General features: G+C 43.1%; 1 protein-coding gene across 1 annotated transcript in view; it reads right to left on the bottom strand.

Moving 5' to 3' along the window:
• LOC119649303 (ras-related protein Rap-2b) overlaps positions 1 to 25,563 on the bottom strand; it is a 119,983-nt gene that overhangs the window by 17,671 nt on the left and 76,749 nt on the right. The window contains exon 3 of the mRNA XM_038051400.1: positions 7,990 to 8,187. Within this exon, the coding sequence (XP_037907328.1) occupies positions 7,990 to 8,187 (198 nt within the window). The remainder of the gene's footprint in view (positions 1 to 7,989; positions 8,188 to 25,563) is intronic.

A 25,563-nucleotide genomic window follows, 5' to 3' on the forward strand; every position in this document is an offset into this window, starting at 1 on the left:
TTGTGAGAGAATCCAGAATGTTACTAATCGATACTAATGATGCCACTTTACTGCGGTATTTAACGAAACTAATGCTTCCTCGTTGGAGGGGGCATGAAAAATTAATTCACTATTTTCTGCTCATTACAAATGATGCTGATGATGCAAATTGCAAATAAAACGAGGTATGATCAAAAAGTAGCATGACTTTTTATTTTTTATTTATTTAGTAGTCCCCTGAGATATTATACACTTGTGCCGGTGCTTCTCCCTGTCTTCCAAGCAACTCTGATAAGCACTTATTGTTAATGCCTTAAACACTTTTCATGGGTCTCTTTACCCCTTTGAACAAATCAGGATCATCATTCATATCAACAGCCCCTGGGCGTCGCTCGCCGGATTATCCAGGGCCACCCGAAGACGAAAATATTCCACTCTCTAGACTAGGCTATTTTAAATTTCGTCCATTTGATGAAGGTCCATGACGCGGCGAAAGAGGAAACAGATATCATCATCGTAGTTGCTATATTTGAGCAAACAACTCCATTGAAGTCATCCACGTCCTCTGGACAAGGCAATTGGACATTGCCACTGATAATGAGGAGAAATAATGTCGTGGACTTCCAATCCTTCTAAAATTTTACCTCTGTGCAACACGTGAAATTTTGCATTGCCGTATGTCGCTCTGATAATAGCTATAGGTCTCTCCTAAATACTCCTTCTACAGAAAATACTCCAGGCAAGGAGACTAAACACAGGAGATTCATCTCCACACACATTGTTCGAATTTGAACGGAGGGAAAAAATCATTGCGCATGTTGGATCTTCTACGGCAAATTAGCGAGAAAAGTTTCGTTCATTAGGTCTGGTATTAGTGCCGTGCGTTGCAAAGCTGTTTATGGCCTTCTGCATAGGATGAGGAAACACATACAAGAAAGCCATCTAGGCACCATCGGCACACCAATACATGAACCACATGAGTCACGCGCCACTTAGCTTCCTCGTTGCTTTCAGAATAGTACAAAAACAAAATAATAAATGCTGAATCAAATAATTTTAGGATCATATAATTTTTTAAAAAAAGTTTAATTCGAACTTCTTTGTGTTATTACCCCACGTTGGGGGCCCTGTATTTCATGTCAAATAAAAAAATTACGTACGTTTCACAACTATAGGAGCAGAGCTGTTTACCATTTCGTTGCAATCTAAACCAGGTGAATTTTGTCGTTCTTCAAGAAGAACCTTATAAAACCCTTGTCAACATTACCACATAAAATTGTATGCAGAAAATAACGGGAAAGTGGTGAATATTGAATATTCGACCATTATATAACTATAGGACCGCTTTCAGAAACAATAAAATTTATAATTGAAAAATGCAAAGTAACAACTAGTAGATACTCATTAACAATCTCAGAGTATGCTTTCAGTTGCAGATTCTCACATTATTAACAAGGTTTGGCGTAATTAGGGTTCAGTGGTATTCGGTGCTGGGAATATTGAAATCATACTGCGTATTGTTCCTTGAAATGCGGCGCAAAAAGGTCTTATTAGATATAGTGCCTGGGCCTACGATACTGCACGCCTGACAAAATTTCACATTATTAGCCTACGGCACTAATTAGTTATCCTTAGACAAGTAAATAGGAGAGTGAAAGTGGCAGTGGATATTATACATGCTACTAATCGCGAATCGCTTTATTGCTGCCTATGCTAAGCGCTAGAAACCCCTCTCGCACCAATTGAATCATGAATCTTCTTATGTATGTGTGTATAGGGTGGGGGAGAGCCATAGCCTTTAAGCGCACGGGCGCTAGTTGTCCATTGTACTGAATTCCCCCGTTTAACGGAATATCCTGGATACGTTTATGTATCACGGGATTTTCGTTAGTGGAAGTGAAACAACCCGCTGCAGTTGTAGCGCATCAGCACCAAAAAGCTGATGCCTGATGCATCAATAGGGCTTCCTTATTGCAGGATGGACACACCTTATTTTGAAGATTCCCTATTTAGAACATATGCCCATATGTGAATTAGGGCTAGTCAGAATACTCATAGTACTCATGCAAGTCTCCCTGCCTTTCGACAGGATAAACTTTTAAGTATACTTGTTTGGATCTGACAGGAAAAGTTTGGTACATTTACCAACATGAAAATTCAGCCGCCTCCCACAACGGAAAGGTTGTTCCCAGATTTTGATAGCAGCACTACCCATCGGGGCAGGGGGGAAATTGGTAAGGTATCCACGATTTCATTTCCCTTTACACCACAACGAACAAGTACCCAGAGTAACACCTTATTGAATATAGAGATAGGGTGCAAACGGTTTTCGCATTCCTTAACGATTTTCGATGTGATCAAAGCACTACTCAACGCCCTCAGTGCAGTCTGGCTATCATTGGAGGTTGTGAACGGAAAATATTCGTTTTGAGAATGATGGGGTCCTAAGTCCGCATCAACTTAATGCTGGACCGGAACAAACGTGAGGCAGCGTCTGACGATTTGCATCTGCCCTGGTAAGAAACCGTAAAGCCGCCATCGGTTGCTTTTTTGAAAAGTTTGGGTGCAAGCCCTAAGCGAGGGGTTCGTGGACCAGGAAAGAGGGTGTAAGTTGCTCCCCATTTGGTCTGGTCCAGCATTAAGTTGATGCGGACTTAGGACCCCATCATTCTCAAAACGAATATTTCCATCTCTTTTACCAAGCAGATGTATCGGGATCCGAGAATCAAAAGGCATTGTGAAAATAGCATTCAGAACTGCACCGAATGTCGTGCTCATAGCATCGGCAATACCCAGACATACAGCTCTTCGTAGTGTGGCTAGTCAAAACAAAAACTCTTTCCTTAGCCCACCACACTACGGATGCATAAGCGAACATAAGCCTAATGATAGCAACATATATGCACGTTACTAGCTGAGTCCTAAGTCCCCATGTGGAAGGAAAGGTCCACCTACATAGGCCATAAGCTGTGAGAGCGCATTTCATCTTTTCCTCTAAATATTAGTTCCAAACAAGCTTCTTGTCTAGAAAAACTCCTAGATATTTCACTTCTTGGGAGAATTGAAGGGTTGTACCCTTTACTTCTGCAAGGCAAAGGCAATTTAATTTCCCCCTTTTTGTAAATAATACCATTGTGGTTTTCTTTGGATTTACGTAACGTCCATGTCTGAGGCACAAATTGTCAATCAAATCAACGACGCGTTATGTATTTCTAAACACCGTTCCAAGATCTTGATCAACAACTAGCACAGCCACATCATCCACATAAGCTTGAGCGAGTGTTAGCAGATTTTACAATTTGCGTAGACTCAACTCTGGAGTTTATGAAAGTTCAATTCAGTTCTCTAGGAGGGTCCAACTTGACCGACTCTGCACAACATGAGTTTCTCACAGTATGCTCTTAAAGAATCTTGCTTCGACTCGTTTTACCGCTTTTGCCTTGGGGAATAGGAGAAGCTTCAGAGTGTCCAATTAATCTTCTAGCGTCAAAGAAACCCTTACTCGCCTAGGGAGCAGCACTTTATTGCCAAGATGTTCTTCGAACTTTATCCAATCCGTTTTCTTAGGATTCCACTTTGTATTACAGACTGTTCGCCTGCAATATTCAGAATAAATTCGAATTAACGGTGATCTGACAGTGAGACTTTGTCTCGTTAGTCTTTAATCAATTCTAAGAACCTTGTAGCCAATTAAATCACTTAGGCCCACAAATGTAGAGACGCATCCTACGCTTGTGGCTGAAGTGATAAAATCAAACTGCTTCGCTCCTCTAGGATTGGATTTACTAAAACAAATGTACTGAGCGTTCGCATTACAACCTACTATGGTTTCAACCCCACTTGATTCTACATACGCTACCTGATCCCTTAGTTGTTGCGTCAAAGGACACAAAGAATCACAGGGTACGTAAACAAAGGCAACTACGACGTTTCTTCTCTTACCATTAACCTGGTATTGTAAGTTGACCGCCACAAGATCCTGGATACAGAATTTTCCCAGCATGTTTACCTAGGCAGACCCTCGGTCTCGAGAATTCCGCGTCGAAAAGATCCTAGTCCTCTTGAATGATCCAATACCGCAGATTTAAAATTAACCCATGACTCTTGTACTAGAGATATATAAGAATACTCCTGCAACTTTGCCAGCCTTGCTGCAAGTAGATTAGTAGTCGTTAATTGAAGGGGCTTGGACATGCTGCAGGTTAATTTGGCTAACGTTCATGGTTGTAGACATAAGTGTAGTCTAACGTGAACCGCTGCTAACTGAAGAATCTGCTGTATGCAGTGTAGATTTAACCGCTTGTCCTCACTTTCCGCAGAAAATTCCGCTCTCTTGCGTCCGATTTCTCTGGATATTGCCACAGTTGGTGGTATAACAGCGCCCATACCTTCAGTCTCCAGAAACTTCGCCTTCTTTAGCAGTGTCTTCCATTCTCGTCGGCTGGGAGCCTTCCCAGGGGTCCTTACTTCAATTCCACAGCAGCAATATTGTCACTTATTCATAGCCCTTGAGCTTCGTCTGTAAGATTATTTACGAATCCGAGTTTGCTTTTGAAAACAAAAACAGAAGCAACGTCAAATCAACCCATAAATTTGTGGACGAAAGTCATATTCCTAAGCTTTTTACGACAAATATCTTCAATTCTGTCACACTATTCCAAACAAGAAAAGAAGTGAAATGGTCAAACACTTCACAAGCCAGTTTGGTGATATCTTCCATTCAGAAATTTATAGCGATAATAATTTCAAACAAAACAAGGGTAGCTTTGCGGTTTCGGCTTTCTAATTGGTTGTCCAATTGATAAAACTTATCCGAACTGCTAACCACACAATTTCTCATACCACGCCAAGCAAATTGTTGAGAGGCAATTGCAAAGGAAACCACGGACAACCTAACCAGTCATTGTAATTTGGCTTTCATAAAGGATTTGCGGTTGGAAATGTTTTACGGGGAGTGAAATGGAACATGAAAATTTTTCAAACTATAAAATTGATGGAAAAAATGTAGGAAAAGCAATTGAACTAAATGAAGAAATTGGTTGACTTGGTAAAATACCATACAAATAAGGGAATGTGCCCTATAGTGACAAATTCCTGCTTAGCACAGTAGCGAATTATTCAGAAAAATCACAAAAGTGGATGCCAAATTTAAAGGTTATATTGCAAATCAATTTCAGCATCTTAAAAGCTCCGCGCAAATTTATCGCTCCTCCGTAAATTCAAGGCTGTGAATATCAAGATAACCCGAAAGTGGATACTCTCACATAATATATGCTTATTAAGTGCTTCATACTAATGTGGCGAATGAAAACTCAAATACCTTTATTTAAGAAATCCACAAAACCTCCAGCTTCCAGTTTCACGACTTGTTAATTATTAAATTTTCATGTTTGTTGCAGAGATTTTCTATTAATTAACTTGTATCATCATCATCAACGGCGCAGCAACCGGTATCCGGTTTAGGCCAGCCTTAATAAAGAACTCCAGACATCCCGGTTTTGCGCCGAGGTCCACCAATTCGATATCCCTAAAAGCTGTCTGGGGTCCTGACCTACGCCATCGCTCCATTTTAGGCAGGGTCTGCCTCGTCTTCTTTCTCTACTATAGATATTGCCCTTATACACTTTCCGGGTGGGATCATCCTCATCCATACGGATTAAGAGACCCGTCCACCGTAACCTATTGAGCCGGATTTTATCCACAACCGGACGGTCTTGGTATCGCTCATAGATTTCGTCATTGCGTAGGCTACGGAATCGTCCATCCTCATGTAGGGGGCCAAAAATTCTTCAGAGGATTCTTCTCTCGAACGCGGACAAGAGTTCTCAATTTTGCTTGCTAAGAACCCAAGCCTGCGAGGAACACATGAGGACTAGCAAGATCACAGTCTTGTACAGCAAGAGCTTTAGCTTTGACCCTATGGTAAGACGTTTCGAGCGGAACAGTCTTTGTAAGCTGAAATAGGCTCTGTTGGCTGACAACAACCATGCGCGGATTTCATCATCGTAGCTGTTATCGGTTATGATTTTTGACCCTAAATAGGAGAAATTGTCAACGGTCTCAAAGTTGTATTCTCCTATCCTTATTCTTCTTCGTGTTTGTGTTTGACCAGTGCGGTTTGATGTTGTTGGTTGATTCGTCTTCGGTGCTGACGTTGCCACCATATATTTTGTCTTGCCTTAATTGATGTGCAGCCCAAGATCTCGCGCCGCCTGCCCGATCTGGATGAAGGCAGTTTGTACATCTCGGGTGGTTCTTCCCATAATGTCGATATCGTCAGCATAGGCCAGTAGTTGGGTGGACTTGAAGAGGATCGTACCTCTTGCATTTACGTCATCATCACGGATCACGGATCACACGCACATTGGTCAGGGTCAGCCTAGTCAGTCTTATTAATTTCGTCGGGATACCGAATTGGCCGTGTACAGTTTTTCCCTGGCTATGCTATCATAGGCGGCTTTAAAGTCGATGAACAGATGGTGCAACTGTTGTCCATATTCCAACAGTTTTTCCATCGCTTGCCGCACAGAGAAAATCTGATCTGTTGCTGATTTGCCTGGATGGGCCAATGATGTTCTGAGCGTATGGGGCTATCCGGCCTAGCAAGATAGTGGAGAATATCTTATAGATGGTACTCAACAACGTGATACCTCTATTATTGCTGCACTGTGTGATATCTCCCTTTTTATGTATGAGACAGGTAATGCCTCGTTGCCAATCGTCAGGCATTGATTCGCTGTCCCATACCTTGAGCACAAGTTGATGAACCACTTGCTGTAACTGGTCGCCTCCATGTTTAACCAATTCGGCTGTAATTAACTTATATATGTATGCGTAAGCTCGAAAAGAGGCATGGTCTTTGCATACACTCAGTTCGCAAGGGTCCATTGTACTCAAGAATTATTATAGATTTACTAATAACTTACTTAAACAATGAAATAGTTTCCTAGGAAAGTTGAAAGCTTCAACATATTTTTAAAATAGCGCAAAAACTTTTTCTGCACCGTTTATATCACGAATAATATTAAATTTATATCCCATTAACAATAGTGGTAAGGATACATATTTTGACACTGCTTGGCAATATTATCCACTGAGAGAGTGCAGAAAGGGTCCAATTCAATTATGTGAAATAATTCAGCACGACGCGACGTAGTTGTAACACGCACTCTGCAGACTACAGTTTCTGCCCTTCATATGGTATTCTCATGCGACATGTTAGCTTATAGAAAACGCACTTAAGTGCACCCCAGGCTAAAACTGTTTGTGTGCCCTTAGTTTCAAATTTCCTTTGTAATTGGTTACATACCACTTCACCCTGTAATTTCAGGCTTAATCCAATTAGCTAATGCAGACCCAACTCTGAAAACACCGTCGATTCTGCAATCATGTATCTAAAGCCTTTATCGAATTTTCCTGGGATTGCAAGTTATGTCCTAAATCACTTTGGATCTATTGTACGCTTTTCACAGAAATGATTGAATTTCTAGCTGAGTCGCTAGGGAACAGATTCATTTCCAAAATCAATAATTCATAACTGCTCCTGTCAATTGCGCTATTCAATTGGCTACCAGGACGTTCTGCATTTATTACTACGCGATTCAGCTTGAAATGAAAGTGATCCAATCCAGCTTGGAATGAAAGCCCCGTAAAATAATTTTTCCTTTAGTTTTAATCTAGATTTCCTCGCAAATCCTCCTTTTATCCGAGAACATTGGAGACAGGTATGAGTTTGTGATTAAACAGAGTAAACTTGACACCGGATCGTCCTCGTTGGTGTGAGAGCAGACTAGCTGGCAAACTCATTGAAAATTTCATGATAACTTTCCATTTACTTTTCATCTCAGTTGTTCCAGCTGTGATTAAAAGGACTGCGTTATTGCACCCGCTCCTCAGAGGGATGCACCATGGTGCACATTGCAGGACGCCCATGTGTGTGTTTGTATGTAGATATGGCTGGGGATTACTGCAGCTCAACAGGTTACAATTTATACAATATGCAAAACTCACCTCTCGTAGGCCACTGTCCTCCTCCAGCAAATCGATTTTATTGCCAACAACAACGATGGGCACTGCAGTTGTTGCTTTTGCTTCGTGAATTTGATCACGAATCATCCGAACCTCGTCAAAGGTGCTAGAGTCCGTGACATCGTAAACTAGGATAAATGCATCAGCCGATTGTATTGAGAGCGCCCGCATTGCTGGAAACTGAAAATATTAAAAAAAACTTGGTTAATTGAAAATTCTGTTTTCGTCCTTTGCGGGAACTCCACTTCAATAGTATCATATGGAGTATCAGTTTAAAAGTTCATAAAGTTCATAAAGTTATTTGACGTTTTTGTGGACATGAGGCCATGAAGTTGAATAGGATATTCTGGCTAACTTTTCGATCCCCATTTTGTGTGCTTGGTTTTGGGTTTTTTATTGTTTCAAGAGCTTGTACAGTATTTCCTTCTGAAGCATTTGGTTTTATGTACATACATACATAAGCAAACAATATATTCATAACTGTGGCTCACCACTTTCAGTAAAATCGAGTAGGTTTGTCGACCACTTACAAAACTGAAAGCAATTGCTAAAATCCAATAATGTTTATGATGTAAATTTACATGGGAAGAAGAGACTCCCGTAATACAATCTTCCAATGTATATATTGGAAAAAAATCGGAAACCGGAATCCTAGTGCATCAGAGGGTTTGGGAATTACTAAAACTCCTCTGCTTCGTTTAGGTCACAAGTACGTCAGATTGTTCAGATTGTATAGGAAAGCGGATCGCGCTCTTTGCCAGTGGGACCATCATGAAGTACTACTTCGCAACAGGGCTCTGATTGACACGTTTAAGTCACACGGTCTTTTCAAGTTTATAACATTTCTTCACCGCAATCCATTTGCCTCTGACCTCAATATCTCCTCTATAGAGATATGAATTCTGGTGTCTGTGTTGAGAGCATCGTTTAGCCTTCTTCTATGTTCCATGTACTTCGGAAAATGGAACGTAATGCGCTCCGGGTCATCGGACGTAGTAGTGCATTCGTAGCTCGGGGGGTCAGGATACTAGTTTAATCCGAAGCGATGCAAATACTAACTGTAATCATCGTATCCCCTGAGGAACTGTGTTAGGTGGTAATTCAATTCTCCTTGGTTTCACTAGACCCATTGCTCAACGTCGGACATCATAGTCTTTTTGGAATCATCCAACCTTTGCTGCCATCTTCCATACAGTTTCCCCCTAGTAGCTCTTCAGGAGTCCTGATTCGCTAGAAGATTCAAAGAGATCATTCCCGCTATGACACATATTGCTCCATCTGCGTTCAATATGCACCTCACATCCTCAGTTCAATTGGCCGAACTCACCCTCCTTTGCTTCACAACATTGTTCAATATCCCCGGCCAGATAGTGGCTGCTTAGCAGAATGGAGTTTGCCACCCCTGTAATAGGAATTTTACCACTAGACTCAGGTCGTCCAATGGCATCATTCTCGTTAGAATTAAACTAGCCGTTGCTGCCTTCTCTCTCGCATAGCCCAAGCATCCTTCGAAACTCAACTTCAGATCGATCATTGGTCCAGATATTTAATGCTCGATTTTAGGCCGACCGTGCGAAAAGTGATATTAATGATAGTGTGAAGAGAGTTCTACTGGTACCTCTTTATATGACAGGAATTTTAAAGTATTCGCTCCTTCCATGTGTAAGTGCAATATCTGATATTAAGCATTCTTTTAGGTGCCTTAAGCCACTTTGCACAAGTGCTGGACACAGAACGCACAGGACGCAGAATCTGTGGACAGTATCCGTAGATATCCCCAGCTCCTCGATGGTAGCCTGTAATGTCCAATAACTTAAATAATCCTGCGGGCACTTGAGTTCATATCCCGCTATAAGCACCCTGGATTGTTCAATTCCTGGTAAACCGTCTTTTCGTCCTCGAAATCTAGTTTCACCATTCCTAACATGATTTAACGATATGAATGGTATCACTTCGGTATAGTTCCATGTCTTAGGGGTGTTTCATAGCTACAACCAACGCCTGGTCATCTGCAAGGTGGAAATGAAAGTTCTCATGTGGAAAAGCAAGTCAAAGTCCGGACGTCAACCAGCGTTTCAAAACCTAAGGGGAACGAAAACAATGGATGGATCATGGTTACAAACAAACAAGTCGGGAAACCGGAAGCTAGACGCTTCAGGTTTGAAAGGTTTTGTGTATTTCTCTTATAAAGAGATTTGGGTGTGCATTTGTCCCATTAGCATGTAGCACGTAAAATATGCATATATTATGTGAAAATAGTCACTTTCAAGTGATATTGACATTCATAGTTTCGACTTTGCAGAGAAGCGACAGCTTTGACCTAGTATTACTTTGTTAGTAATAGTGCGATTTTCACCAAATTTGGCAGGATCATGCCCTATGCTGTAGCCTATATTGTTTTGTGATTCTAGGGTGAACTTAAGGGGGGTTTTCCTGTCAATTACTAAAAATTATAGTATTGTACTATTATTAACCTTATTTGAACAGGTATCGGTATGGAGGGTATTTCGGAGCCTAGGCACCATATAGTGACAGCCCCCTGATTTTTTTCAGATTTTTCAGTTGGGTAGTTTCTGAGAATGGGTTCGTTAAAAGAATGACCACTTTCAACCCCCCGTACCCCCCACCTTTTCAACAAATGTCAAAACCAAGATTGGCTTCGAAAAGTACTAATCGAGACCTTTAATTTGATACCCCACATGACTACATTTGATGAAAAAAAAATTTACACCCTCCCTTTGCATGTATGGGGACCCCCCCTCAAATTCGTCGTAAAAGGATGTAACTCACTATATGCGTGAGCGTTCACAGTTCCCACCTTTCCACCAAATTTGGTGCCAATCGCTACAACCGTCTCCGAGAAAAGTGCGTGTGACGGACAGACAGACAGACAGTAAACCGATTTTAATAAGGTTTTGTTTTACAAACAAAACCTTAAAAAACGAATTCACCCAGGGGCAATTTTTATCTGCAGCAAAGAAATCTGTTGTACTCATAGGTATTCATACCATCATCATCATCATCAACGGCGCAACAATCGGTATCCAGTCTAGGCCTGCCTTAATAAGGAACTCTAGACATCCCGGTTTTGCGTCGAGGTCCACCAATTCAATACCCCTAAAAGCTGTCTGGCATCCTAGCCTACGCCATCGCTCCATCTTAGGCAGGGTCGCCTCGTCTTCTTTTTCTACCATAAATATTGCCATTATAGACCATTATAGACTCCTCATCCATACGGATTAAATGACCCACCCACCGTAACCTATTGAGCCGGATTTTATTCACAACCGGGCGGTCATGATATCGCCCATAGATTTCGTCATTGTGTAGGCTATGGAATCGTCCATCCTCGTGTAGGGGGCCAAAAATTCTTCAGAGGATTCTTCTCTCGAACGCGAACAAGAGTTCGCAATTTTCCTTCCTAAGAACCCAGGTTTCCGAGGAATACATGAGGTCTGGCAAGATCATAGTCTTGTACAGTAAGAGCCTTGACCCTATGGTGAGACGTTTCGAGCGGAACCGTCTTTGTAAGCTGAAATAAGCTCTGTTGGCTGCCAACAACCGTGCGTGGATTTCATCATCGTAGCTGTTATCGGTTGTAATTTTCGACCCTAAATAGGAGAAATTGTCAACGGTTTCAAAGTTATATTCTCCTATCCTTATTCTTCGTGTTTGACGAGTGCGGTTTGATGTTGTTGTTTGGTTCGTCTTCGATGCTGACGTTGCCACCATGTATTTTGTCTTGACTTCATTGATGTGCAGTCCAAGATCTCGCACCGCCTGCTTGACCTGGATGAAGACAGTTTTTACGTCTCAGGTGGTTCTTCGCATGATGTCGACATCGTCAGCATAGGCCAGTAGTTCGGTGGACTTAAAGAGGATCGTACCTCTTGCATTTAGCTCAGCATCACGGACCACTTTCTCGAGGGCCAGGTTAAAGAGGACGCATGATAGGGCATCCCCTTGTCGTAGACCGTTGTTGATGTCGAATGGTCTTGAGAGTGATCCTGCTTCTTTTATCTGGCCTCGCACATTGGTCAGGGTGAGCCTAGTCAGTCTTATTAATTTCGTCGAGATACCGAATTCCCTCATGGTCGTGTATAGTTTCACCCTGGCTATGCTATCATAGGCGGCTTTAAAATCGGTGAATAGATAGTGCAACTGTTGTCCATATTCCAACAGTTTTTCCATCGCTTGCCGCACAGAGAAAATATGATCTGTTGCTGATTTGCCTGGAGTGAAGCCTCTTTGGTATGGGCGAATGATGTTCTGGGCGTATGGGGCTATCCGGACTAGCAAGATAGCGGATAATATCTTATAGATCGTACTCAGCAACGTGATACCTCTATAATTGCTGCACTGTGTGATATTTCCCTTTTTATGTATGAGACAGATAATGTCTCGTTGCCAATCGTCACGCATCGATTCGCTGTCCCATACCTTGAGCACAAGTTGATGAACCACTTGGTGTAACTGGTCACCTCCACATTTAATCAATTCGGCTGTAATTCCATAGGCTCCTGGCGACTTATGATTATTTAGCCGATGAATTGCACGGACTGTTTCTCCTAAACTTGGTGGTGGCAGTATTTGTGCGTCCTCTTCAGTTGGCGGGACCTCCAACTCGCCGATGTTCTGGTTGTTCAGTAGCTCATCAAAGTATTCAACCCATCGCTCCAATATTCTGTCGGAAATCAAATTTCCCTCTTTGTCTCGGCAGGATGAGCATCGAGGTGTATAAGGCTTCATCCTGCTGACTTGTTGGTAAAACTTCCGCGCCTGGTGCGGTTGCTCCCTGTACTTTTCGAGTATACAGACTTGTTGGTTCTCCCAGGCTTCCTTTTTCCGTCTCTGAATTCGCTTCTCCCCTCGACGGTGTTCGTGATAAGTCTCTGCGCGTACCCGCGTTCTTTGAGAATGCAACATTACTCGGCATGCAGCATTCTTCCGTTCCGTTGCTAGCTTACATTCATCGTCAAACCAGCCGTTCCGACTCCTTTTGCGGCTGGGGCCAAGTATGTTTGTAGCCATATCCATAATAACATTCTTCGGGTGATTGTGAAGATCATTTGGTGATGCTTCATCTCCAGGTCTTCTGTTGACTGCGATTATTGCGGCATCCATTTCCCTCTCATAGGTGTCGCGGAGGGCTGTGCTATGGATGGCTTGAGTGTTAACTCTCACCTGATTGTCAGAGGGGATTCTGGGTGGTGTTGTTATTCGAGCTCGGGGCACCATGCCAACGAGATAGTGATCCGAGTCTATATTGGCCCCCTTATATGTTCTGACATTCATCAAGACTGAGAGGTGGCGGCGTCCGATCAACACGGGGTCAATTTGGTTCAAAGTGGTCCCGTCTGGAGAGGCCCATGTAGGTTTGTGGACCACTTTCCACGCAAACCAGGTACTTCCAGCAACCATTTCGTGTGACCCTGCTTATTGAATAATCCGCAGTCCGTTATCATTTGTATTTTCGTGTAAGCTATGGGAGCCAACGTATCGCCTGAATATGAGCTCCTTCCCTACTTGGCTGTTAAAAACCCCAAGTATGATTTTTAATATCATATCTGGAAGAGGCTTCGAGGGTTCGTTCTACTGCCTCGTTGAAGGTATCCTTCTCCGACTCTGCAGTCTCCTCTGTAGGGGCGTGAACGTTAATGAGGCTTATATTTCTAAACTTGCCTCGCAAACGCAGAGTGCATAGCCGTTCGCTTGTGTTTTCAAAGCCGATAATAGCAGGTTTCATTTTTTGGCTGACTAAGAAACCTACTTCGAACAGATGGTTTACTGGATGGCCACTATAGCCACTATAGGTGTAGCGGCTCTTCTCCAGGAAACCGGGCCCTGTCCAACGCACCTCCTGTAACGCTGTTACATCAACCCTATATTGGGATAGGATATCGGCTAGCTGCTTATCAGCTTCATCTCTGTACAGGTAGCGCACGTTTCATGAGAAAATTCACAAATCGTTATTCCATTGTCGTTGCCCGGTTCGTCGTTGTATAATCCGTCCAGTCCGAGGCTCCTGTTGTGGCTTCCTAACAAGTTATTTTCCGTGTACGGTTGTCAGCCCTACCCAATTGATAACGGACGGCATATTATCGGAAGTAGTTAATGTCCGGAGCAACTTGCAGCTCCCCAGTCGTCATGGGTATCTTTGTTCGTCTTGTGTTTGCATCGCTGCTGTGAGTTTATCATTTACACAAGGGTGGTGATAATGAAACTGAAGCACACTCTGTCTGTGTGGATATTGTACAATTCACTAAGGAGAGAACAAGATAGGGACACGGGCTGTATTCAACGACTTTTGAATGCAGCTGCAATCCTGGCAATAAGCGGAAAAGGAGCGGCTGGAATAAAGCGCTTAAGCTCGCTATGAAATTTAGCCGGATATCTTCGCCGAGTTTGCTGAAGGGGATATTGCCTACCGCATTGAAATGAGTAGAGATTGGTTCTGCTGCCTAAGGCTCATAAACCTCCAGATGAATCACTTTCTTCATAATCAAAAGCGCAACAACTGGTATCCGATGTAGATCTGACTGAATAAGGAACTCCAGATACTCCGGTTTTTCGCCGAGGTCCATCAATCCGATACCCCTAAAATCTGTGTAGCGTCTTGGCCTATGCCATCACTTCATCTGAGACAGGCTCTGTTACGTCTTCTTTTTCTACTTTAAATAATCAATAAATCATTCTCATCCAAATCCGCCCCTAATCCCTAACCTAACGAGCCGAATTTTATCCACAACCTGGCGGTCATGGTACCGCTCGTAGATTTCATCGTTACATGGACTACGAAATCGTCCATCCTCTTGTAAGGGGCCAAACAATTCTTCTGAGGATTCTTTTCTCCAATGCGTTTAAGAGCTTGCAATTTTTCTTGCTAAGAATGAAAGTCTGCGAAGAGTAACCAGATTACTGTTTTATACGATAAGAACTTTGACCCTATGGTGGAACGTTTCGACCAAAACTGTTTTTGTAAGCTGGAATAAGCTCTGTTGGCTGCCAATAACTGTACGCGGATTGAATCGTCGTAGCTGTTATCAGTTGTTATTTTCGACCCTTGATAAGAGAAATTATCAACGATCTCAAAATTGTAGTCTTCTATCTTTATTGTTTTTGTTTGACCAGTTCCATTTGCCTCTTTACTTGGCCGACGTTGCATCTTTACTTTTGCCACCATATATTCTGTATTGCCTTAAATAATGTGCAGCCAAAGATCTCGCGCCAATCGCTGCCGCCTCGATCTAGATAAAGGCAGTTTGCATTTCATGCTATTATAGACGGCATTGAAGTTAAAGAAAAAATGGTGTAACTTATGGCCATACTCCAAAAGTTTCCCATCGCTGGCGGAGAGGAAAAATTATACTCCTACAGATCCATAAGTCTTTGGGACACTGAGCAAAAAATGATAGAGCGGGTAATCTATTAGCTCATGGTTGTTGAGAGTCAATGAGATGTTTCAGATTCAAAGCCAGATTGACCACTGATGTCGTCGAACTGGTCACTGGGTTGGTCGAAGTGATAATTCACGGAAAGGGTAGTTTCGGTAATATGATCGATGACACTGGAGGTATGAAATGCATTCAATTCGACCAATAAATACTTAATATGGAAATCCCTGCGAAGATTGGTATTCTTGGCTATCTCGCTACTATTGTGGATAGCTGTTTACAAGAACAGAAGCTCTGGTATGACACCCATGACAGACCCGGAAGTACTTTGTCTTCGCGGGTGTACCAAAAAACTCACTGCTATTGCAGATTTTGTGCAATGATGTATTTACGGTTCCGGAGGAAGCTACGGCAGCAGGTAACACCGACGACGTAGCACTGGTTGCAGACAAAAACACCTCGAATAAGCTGAGTTGTACTCATGGAAAACAATCAGTGCTGTTGAGGGTTGGCTAGATAGTTCTGGTTGGACACTTGGAGAGAAAAAATGAAACGGTCCTTATCACCAAGCACCACACAGGCAATTACGCTAGCATTTGAACTGTGAATCCGAACATCATTTCCAAGCGAGACATCAAATCTTTAGTAGTGATGGTATATACGCAGCTCAGAGATGAACAGCGCAAGACAAAAGATCCACTGCAAGTATCGCTCTGGCAAGAATGACGCCAAGTTTGGGGGGGGGGGGATAATCTAATTCATGGTTATTATAGCCAGCATAGTGAGGTTAATCTTATTCTATGAGGTCACAATATGGAGAAAGGTATTGCAGAAGTACAGTCGTAAAGTGTGGTCTACTTTCAGGACTAACCTAGATGATGCAGCGCTCGTCATCTTGGGAATAATCGTGACTGATACCTTAATAGATGAAACGATGAGCTTAAAAAACGTGAATTTCACCATTCTTTTATCTCTGATGAAGAACGCCGATAGATAGAGATTCGTATATAGATGGCAGGAGCATTAAAAAAACTCCGGAAAGGGAGCACTGCCGTCACAATGTACTATTTCCGCCCGTCGTTCATCTCATACCAAATAAGACCCTCTGAGAGGAAACTCTCGATAAACTGGACCAAGTAGTTAGGCGGGCATTGTTTTGCCAAAGTGTCCTTAATAAAGCGTAAGTAGACCGAATTACGGAATTAATACAGCGCGATGGTTGAGGTGAGTGCCAGCCTCCCAATTTAGCTGGTGTGGGTTTGTATTCCATGGGTATCTATGTTCGTCTTGTGTTTACCTTGCTGATGTGATCCCATTGCTTGCATGGCGTTATATGCAATGATAGTGAAAACTGTAGCATAATCTGACTGTGTTGATGCCTTATACTCCACTAAGGAAAGGACACGAAACACTAGGTCGAATTAAACGCATTTCTGCCATCTCGCTAACCATATCTACGACCACTGCTATAGCATCGACCGCTGAACCGGTTGACCAATTTCCATACTGTCGCTCTTATAAACCACCTACAAGCTCGATGAACGGCATGTTGTATATCACTCTCTTCAAAATCCAACGCATAGTGTCTGAAAAACATATAGGAAAATATGAAGAAGACACGTTGTTTTTGAGGCTTTGATAGCTGAACTAAATTCTACCTCTTCCACTGGATCGAAAATACACATTCCAATATACCCGGCTTTAATGTGCTTCTGAACCACTCGGGTCAGGTTCTTGAAGCCAATTTGAGGGTCTTGTTCGGAATCCCGTTGAATCCCGAAGCGTCCTTACTAATCTCCGAGATCGAGAAGACGCAAATGTGTGTTTAGTGCTCACTTATCCCCTAGACCATCGCTTCCACCAACGAAGTACTGAGGTAAGTCAGATCACACCTAAACCTATATCCCGCAAGGTCAGCGCATACCTAACGTTGGCAATTCAATGCCCCTTTCCGTAAAGCTCCCGAGAAGGATTTAACTCGTCTTCCGTATTCTCATATATTTGTATTGTATTGTTGACAAATTATTGCCACTTTTACATTATATGTACTTGCCGTCGTAAGCTGCCTCATAGCCGGGTGAGGTTAATTTCTATCAACCTTTTCTACCGCGCTTTTCAAACCTTTCCTACCTGTTACTATGGCTGGTGTATGTTGCAGCAGAGCAGTCCGATTCTAGACATCTGAAGTATTCCTTTAGGGATACTTGCTCCACGAGTCTGAACATAAGGGAGCTTGTCTTTACTTTGCTTGCTGTAATCAATTTAGTCGCTGCTTCTGCCAACAAACGAATAATATAGCAGTATTTGTATCTCCGTATGTTATCCTAGTTCTTTTTGCCCTATAGCGCTAGGATTGAATTGCTCCTTCACGGCAGATATCTTTCCGCGAAGTAATATCTATAGTGGGTCCTTGTAATCGATAGTTGTCTCCTGCTCTTTGACCCTAATCTGAGCATGCTCTTCCAACACTTTTTCCACTTTGCCGCAGAAACAACCCACAGATCTGTCACTGGTTCTATTTAATTCCAGCATCAGATGTCCTTATTGTGTTTTTCTGATGCGATTTATACTATCGTCTAAGTTCATAAATTTCGGACCCGTCTTTACCTTTTTGACTGCCATTCTTTATCCATTCTTTGGGCTGCCTCGGGTTGGTTCCCCCTTTATAGCGACCACTGGGATCGCGTCGAGAAACTATTATACTTGCGTTTTTTGCCGGTTCAGCTTCATTTTTGCAATTTCCTGTAATGCCGAGGCCTATTCAGTTCCTTTAGTTCGTTTACTTGCTTTTTCGCCCTCTTATCATGAGCGAGTGTCCTATGCACTTCCTGAGTAACCTTGCCACTAGATGCTTGCATTGTGCATTTTTTTCTCTCAATGCCCTAATGTAAGATAACTTAATGCCTCTTATTGAAGCCAGGATATTTTAGTTTATATTTTTATAATAATAATTGAAGGGGCTACAATTCAACTAGGTAAAGTCCTTCAAGAATATTAGAACACTTCATTCGGGACCGTAACCGTAGACTACAACACACTGTGGGAGGCAATATGGTCAACATTGCATTCGTCTCAGATTTTTACCCTGATTTGACCCAGATAGTCATTCACAAGTGACTCGACTGGTACCCGATCTCCAGTCACTATACAAATTCCTCTGCCACCAGTGAGATTTGAACCGCGACCCTCCGTACAATAGCCCCTCGCTCTAAAAACTGAGCCATCGGGACACTTATGTTATATTTTTCTCTCTAAACTTACACAGTTCATTTAGACGCGCGTTATTTTTAGTGTCATGCTTTGTGCCAAAAGCAATTATTGCAAGTGAGGAAGTATTTGCATTTCTTTCAGAGTCTTGCGACGAATCTTGACTAACCAAGGGCACTGATGTGCTTGATGGCAATCTTCTAAGTTTGGAGATCCTCCTAAAAGGATGCGATCTGGATCTAGTTTCGTTTTAATTTCTGTTGGATGCCATAGTAGCTAAGTTTCCCAGTGCTGAAGTACTATGGCGGTGCATATCGGCACCTTCGCCTTTCTGGGTAAAGGTTTTTGTTTTATATCGCTAATAATGTAATTGGGCAACTAAGACTAGTCCCACTTCCAATGACAATTCTTCTCTTACATTTATTCTATTTTACTCTACCTTTTTTCATCTCCCTATATCTTCCTCAGTCCTAAATACTGTCTAAGTTGAACTAGGAGAAGAATTCGCGTGAGGCGGGAAATGGACTCGAGAAGTACGCTATTTGCGGAACTAGAGAAAACTTTAAACCGAAAAATAAAATAGATAGTTAACGTGAGCCATCTTCGTCCCTGATTTTTAAACTCTGTGTGCTAGGCTCAAAATGAGGGTTCTATGGACAAAAAAGTAGGAGAAAGTTGGTCTCCATTTGATCCGGTCCGACATCAAATGGATGGAGACTATAGACCAGTCAAGCTTCAAAAAAAGCTTCGACCAAGCTCTGTTCGAACTATGCCGAATTTACGCTGGTCATAATTTGCAGTCATATTCTTTTTGTGAATATGTCAAAGAAGAGCACTAACATCTTCGAGCGGCTTCAGTCACACAGAGCACAGCTGAGGCAGCCTCTGATAAGTTTGCCCTACCCTGGACGAAAGCGCAAGCTGTCTTCCTCCCTGAGATAGTTAAAGTTCCTGATTTATTGTGGGAGCAATCAGTTCCAGAGTTTGCTGCCATTACGCAACTCTGGAACCGTCATCATCATCAACGGCGCAACAACCGGTATCCGGTCTAGGCCTGCCTTAATAAGGAACTGCAGACATCCCGGTTTTGCGTCGAGGTCCACCAATTCGATATCCCTAAAAGCTGTCTGGCGTCCTGACCTACGCCGTCGCTCCATCTTAGGCAGGGTCTGCCTTTCCGGGTGGGATCATCCTCATCCATACGGATTAAGTGACCCGCCCACCGTAGCCTATTGAGCCGGATTTTATCCACAACCGGACGGTCATGGTATCGCTCATAGATTTCGTCATTGTGTAGGCTACGAAATCGTCCATCCTCACGTAGGGGGCCAAAAATCCTTCGGAGGATTCTTCTCTCTAACGCGGCCAAGAGTTCGCAATTTTTCTAGCTAAGAACCCAAGTTTCCGAGGAATACATGAGGACTGGCAAGATCATAGTCTTGTACAGTAAGAGCTTTCACCCTATGGTGAGACGTTTCGAGCGGAACAGTCTTTGTAAGCTGAAATAGGCTCTGTTGGCTGACAACAACCGTGCGCGGATTTCATCATCGTAGTTGTTATCGGTTGTGATTTTTGACCCTAGATAGGAGAAATTGTCAACGGTCTCAAAGTTGTATTCTCCTATCCTTATTCTTCTTCGTGTTTGTGTTTGACCAGTGCGGTTTGATGTTGTTGGTTGATTCGTCTTCGGTGCTGACGTTGCCACCATATATTTTGTCTTGCCTTAATTGATGTGCAGCCCAAGATCTCGCGCCGCCTGCCCGATCTGGATGAAGGCAGTTTGTACATCTCGGGTGGTTCTTCCCATGATGTCGATATCGTCAGCATAGACCAGTAGTTGGATGGACTTGAAGAGGATCGTACCTCTTGCATTTACGTCATCATCACGGATCACTTTCTCGCTGCTTTTATCTGGCCGCGCACATTGGTCAGGGTCAGCCTAGTCAGTGTTATTAATTTCGTCGGGATACCGAATTGGCCGTGTACAGTTTTTCCCTGGTTATGCTATCATAGGCGGCTTTAAAGTCGATGAACAGATGGTGCAACTGTTGTCCATATTCCAACAGTTTTTCCATCGCTTGCCGCACAGAGAAAATCTGATCTGTTGCTGATTTGCCTGGATGGGCCAATGATGTTCTGAGCGTATGGGGCTATCCGGCCTAGCAAGATAGTGGAGAATATCTTATAGATGGTACTCAACAACGTGATACCTCTATAATTGCTGCACTGTGTGATATCTCCCTTTTTATGTATGAGACAGATTATGCCTCGTTGCCAATCGTCAGGCATTGATTCGCTGTCCCATGCCTGGAGCACAAGTTGATGAACCACTTGGTGTAACTGGTCGCCTCCATATTTAACCAATTCCGCTGCAATTCCATAGGCTCCTGGTGACTGGTGATTTTTTAGCCGATGAATTGCACGGACTGTTTCTCCTAAACTTGGTGGTGGCAGTATTTGTCCGTCGTCTTCAATTAGCGGGACCTCCAACTCGCCGATGTTCTGGTTGTTCAGTAGCTCATCAAAGTACTCAACCCATCGCTCTAACATGCCCATTCTGTCGGAAATCAGATTTCCCTCTTTGTCTCGGCAGGATGAGCATCTAGGTGTATAAGGTTTCATCCTGCTGACTTGTTGGTAAAACTTCCGCACCTAATGTGGTTACTGCCTGTACTTTTCTAGTTCACAGACTTGTTGGTTCTCCCAGGCTTCCTTTTTCCGTCTGTGAAGTCGCTTCTCCGCTCGACGGAGTTCGTGATAAGTCTTTGCGCGTGCCCGCGTTCTTTGCGAATGCAACATTGCTCGGTATGCAGCATTCTTCCGTTCCGTTGCTAGCTTACATTCATCGTCAAACCAGCCGTTCCGACTCCTTTTGCGGCTGGGGCCAAGTATGCTTGTGGCCGTATTCATGATAACGTTGTTCAGGTGATTGTGGAGATCATTTGTTGATGCTTCATCTCCAGGTCCTCTGTTGACTGCAGTTATTGCGGCATCCATTTCCCTCTTATAGGTGACGCGGAGGGTTGTGTTGTGGATGGCTTCAGTGTTCACTCTAACCTGATTGTCAGAGGGGATTCTAGGTGGTATTGTTATTCGAGCTCGGAGCACCATGCCAACGAGATAGTGATCCGGGTCTATATTGGCCCCCCTATATGTTCTGACATTCATCAAGGCTGAGAGGTGGCGGGGTTCGATCAACACGTGGTCAATTTGGTTGAAATTTGTTTTTTCGTGTAATCTATGGGAGCCAACGCATCGCCTGAATACGGGCTCCTTCCCTACTTGGCTGTTAAAATCCCCAAGTATGATTTTGATATATCATATCTGGGACAGGCTTCGAGGGTTCGTTCTACTGCCTCGTAGAAGGTATCCTTCTCCGACTCTGCAGTCTCCTCTGTAGGGGCGTGGACGTTTATGAGGCTTATATTTCTAAACTTGCCTCGCAAGCACAGAGTGCATAGCCGTTCGCTTATGTTTTCAAAGCCGATAACAGCAGGTTTCATTTTTTGGCTGACTAAGAAACCTACTCCGAGCACATGGTTTACTGGATGACCGCTATAATATATGGTGTAGTGGCTCTTCTCCAGGAAACCGGACCCTGTCCATCGCATCTCTTGTAACGCTGTTATATCAACCCTATATTGGGACAGAGTATCGGCTAGCTGCTCAGGAGCATTCGGTCTGTACAGGGAGCGCACGTTCCATGAGAAAATGCGCAAATCGTTGATTCGTTGTCGTTGCCGGGTCCGTCGTTTTAAAGTCCATCCTGTTCAAGGCTCCTGTTGTGGCTTCGTAACAAGATGTTTTCCGTGTAGGGTTACCCAACCCCCAACCTGGAGGACCAGTTGGTACAATTTGTCCCGTTTTTAGGCGCGGGAGACTCGCCTTCATCCTTCTCCGTCTGCAGCTTTTCGTTAAGAAAGAGCTCCCAGCGGAGATGGAAATAAAGTTTGGTAGTAGAGCTGTTGGTGTTGGTTCAGCAGGCATTTCCCAGGTTTTATGCTCCATCGTGGGTACCAATCCACGTTTCGCCCTGGGACCTATACTACCCTTTGACCACCTTTAACCCAACTCTGGAACTAACTCGTATGAAAATGCACAAATATTCAATTCGGTAAAGGAGTCCGTTCGCTCCCTAAACCCTATGGTTTCTTTTAAAATATCATCAACTTCCCATCAAAATGCCTATTGAACGGTAAGTGAAACCGCCTAGTATCAGCCGGAAATAATAATAGTAAATTCTATATGCTTTCCTTTATGCATAAATAACTAATTTAGTCGAAGCTCCAAAACATAAAAGCTTGACGGTTCCTTGAAATTTTTATCTATGCAATGAAGAAATAATCCTTTGAATTTATTATTCTCATAAACTACTCCTGGAAGCATAAACTGGAACCCAACCAGTTAAGTCTGAAATATCCTCTCCCGTAGAAGGATACGTTCAGGTCGGTCGATCCACTTAAATCAATTTCTTGCACTTTAACTTCCCACAACTCGTCCAGTGAGAAGTGGCGAGGATAAAAGGTAATAGAGAGCAATCAGGTCCTGGCTATCTTGCCGACAGCAAGACAGAACCTCCACTACCTGCTCAATAAGCAAGGGATACCGAAAATTCTCTGCGGAAATGGCACACCATCCGGACAGAATAATTGAATCGACACATAGTGTCAGAGCGCCTGGAAATAATTTCAGGGTTGCAGTAATGCGGCGGCGACGATCAAATAAGGAACGGAACTCCTTAGTTAACGAGGGTAAGGACTTACTCTGAAAATAGAAGACATTGTTTTTGGACGTCTAACTTAGTACTGTCGTATATATAGCATATCCCTTAGAATATACAAGGACCATTCCGAAAATTGTTTTTATCTCCACACAAATACCAGGGGGGATACCAGGCGTCTTGTATTATTGGCCCCGGCAGTGCGAAATTGAATTACTGAAGTCGCACATCGGAAACATCGTAACGAATAAGGGAAACTTGAAGAACCAGAAAGGATTCTTTCGGGTCACAGCTTGCTGAGTTGGTGTTACTTGAGAAGATATTTCCCATTTCAGTTGCTGTCATTCCTTCACACTTCTGTTGACCACAGAGACAAACAGCTGAAATTGATTCGAGGACGCTTTGTACATTTTAGGTACTTTGTGAGAGGAGCGAGAGCAGCGTCCGCAGACTGAAATATGATAATTACGCTTCCATTCGCTCCAAGTGAGTTTTAAAATTAGTGGTTGTGCTTTAGTACGGACAGATGAGCATTATATTAGGGAGAAGGCTGGGAGCGACCAATAGAATTTGAAATAAAATAACAGTTGCGTTTTCGGTGATGCCAGATGGATATGTGCCTACAAAAAGGGAGAATATTTTCTTTAATGAGTACTGAAAAAGGCCACGGGTTTGGCTTGAAATTAGAAATCACAAAGGATATTATGGTACTACTAAATATGGCCCTCACATCATTGTTTTTCGGAAGCCGGTAACCCGACTGCCAGATTTTAAACTTCAAGAATTTTAAGCCTTCGTAGAAAAGCTCCGAATGATGTGTAATCTTGGAAAGTTTTAACGCGGACGGTACGGCTAGGATGAGCTAATATGAGGCAGTTCCGGGAAAACGAAATTACATTAGGACGGTTGCTTATATCCCGGAGACGGTATTTTCACAGGAGTACCTAAAAGCAAAATTAGCAAGGATGTTGATATATTAACTTTTGAAAGGAGTTTGCGGTTTGAGTAGTCAAGGAACTGTGGGAAAGGAGGAAAGTAGAACTGCAAAATTAGTTTCTAGGATAACAACATTTTTTCAACATTTTTCTTTTAATCAATCAAAATTATAAACCCAGAGAGAAAATAGAATTTCCTGAGATGAAAATTCTAGCCCTATGAGTAGAGGCTTAAGAATGCACTCACTCTTCCTTGCTTGTTTTAAGAAATTACTAAAAGTGATTGAATTTTGCCGGTTAGCAACGTGCAAATTTTGAAACTTTATTGCTGCTAAAACATCAACAACACCACGGATAGGGACTGACCTCACGCCGAAGACCTTTGGCTAGCGAAAACGGTCTACGGTCGGCTTCTAGAATGCGCACAGGCTCCTCAACAACGGTAACGAGGATTTTCAGAATAGTGGCTTTCTTCAACTCGAGCGTGAATCCCCACGATACAAGCTGGGCATTCTGGGTGCAAAGCAAAGAAAGATGGTGGGACTCTGGACAGTCCTCCTCTAATTCTTGCCACACTAATATTAATGTGCTTTTGTCCTCTAGAAGGAAAAGTAGTAGCAGACGCGAATCGAGCTGCTACCGCAAGGCGCGCTTACTTGATCTGGGAGCCGCTTGCTGACAGACTTCTGACTGCAAGATTCCGGTCTAATACAACAACAGAGATTTCGATATAGTAGAGCAGAATGTTTTCTACGAGCAGTTACACGCAGTTCAGGAGAGGCTTCCTAAAGGTGACATTGTGATCATGATGGGTGATCTGAATGCCAAGATAAACGCCTCTAACAACTCCTCTCTCGGCCATGTGATGGGGAAGCATGGTCTTGGCGACCGTAACGATGATGGTGGGAGGTTGCGAATTTCTTCAGTTGCCAGGCTGCCATAAGAGCAGTTGGGTTTCACCTGAGCGACACCCTAAGAACAAGCAAAGCAATGATCATTTCGCGATGAGTAGTAGATTTAGAATTTGTTTCCTAGATGTGCGTAATAAAGGAAGCACATTTTTTGTTCCCAAGTTCAACATCGATCGCTTGTATGATCCAGCTGTTGCCCGACAGTGAGAAAGCTGTTTTGCCGATCAGGCCGGAAATTCACTGACTAGCGTGGCTGATAATATCAATAAACATTGGGCCCTCATCAAAAATGCTCTTATCTCGGCTGCTAGTAGATTGTTATCCACGTCCCGAAGAGACGTCATAAGATCTGAACGACTGCAGGGTCGTGGAAGTGGATTTATGAACGG

Source organism: Hermetia illucens, chromosome 2 (genome assembly GCF_905115235.1).
Source record: "Hermetia illucens chromosome 2, iHerIll2.2.curated.20191125, whole genome shotgun sequence".
In the NCBI taxonomy this organism is placed as follows: domain Eukaryota; kingdom Metazoa; phylum Arthropoda; class Insecta; order Diptera; family Stratiomyidae; genus Hermetia; species Hermetia illucens.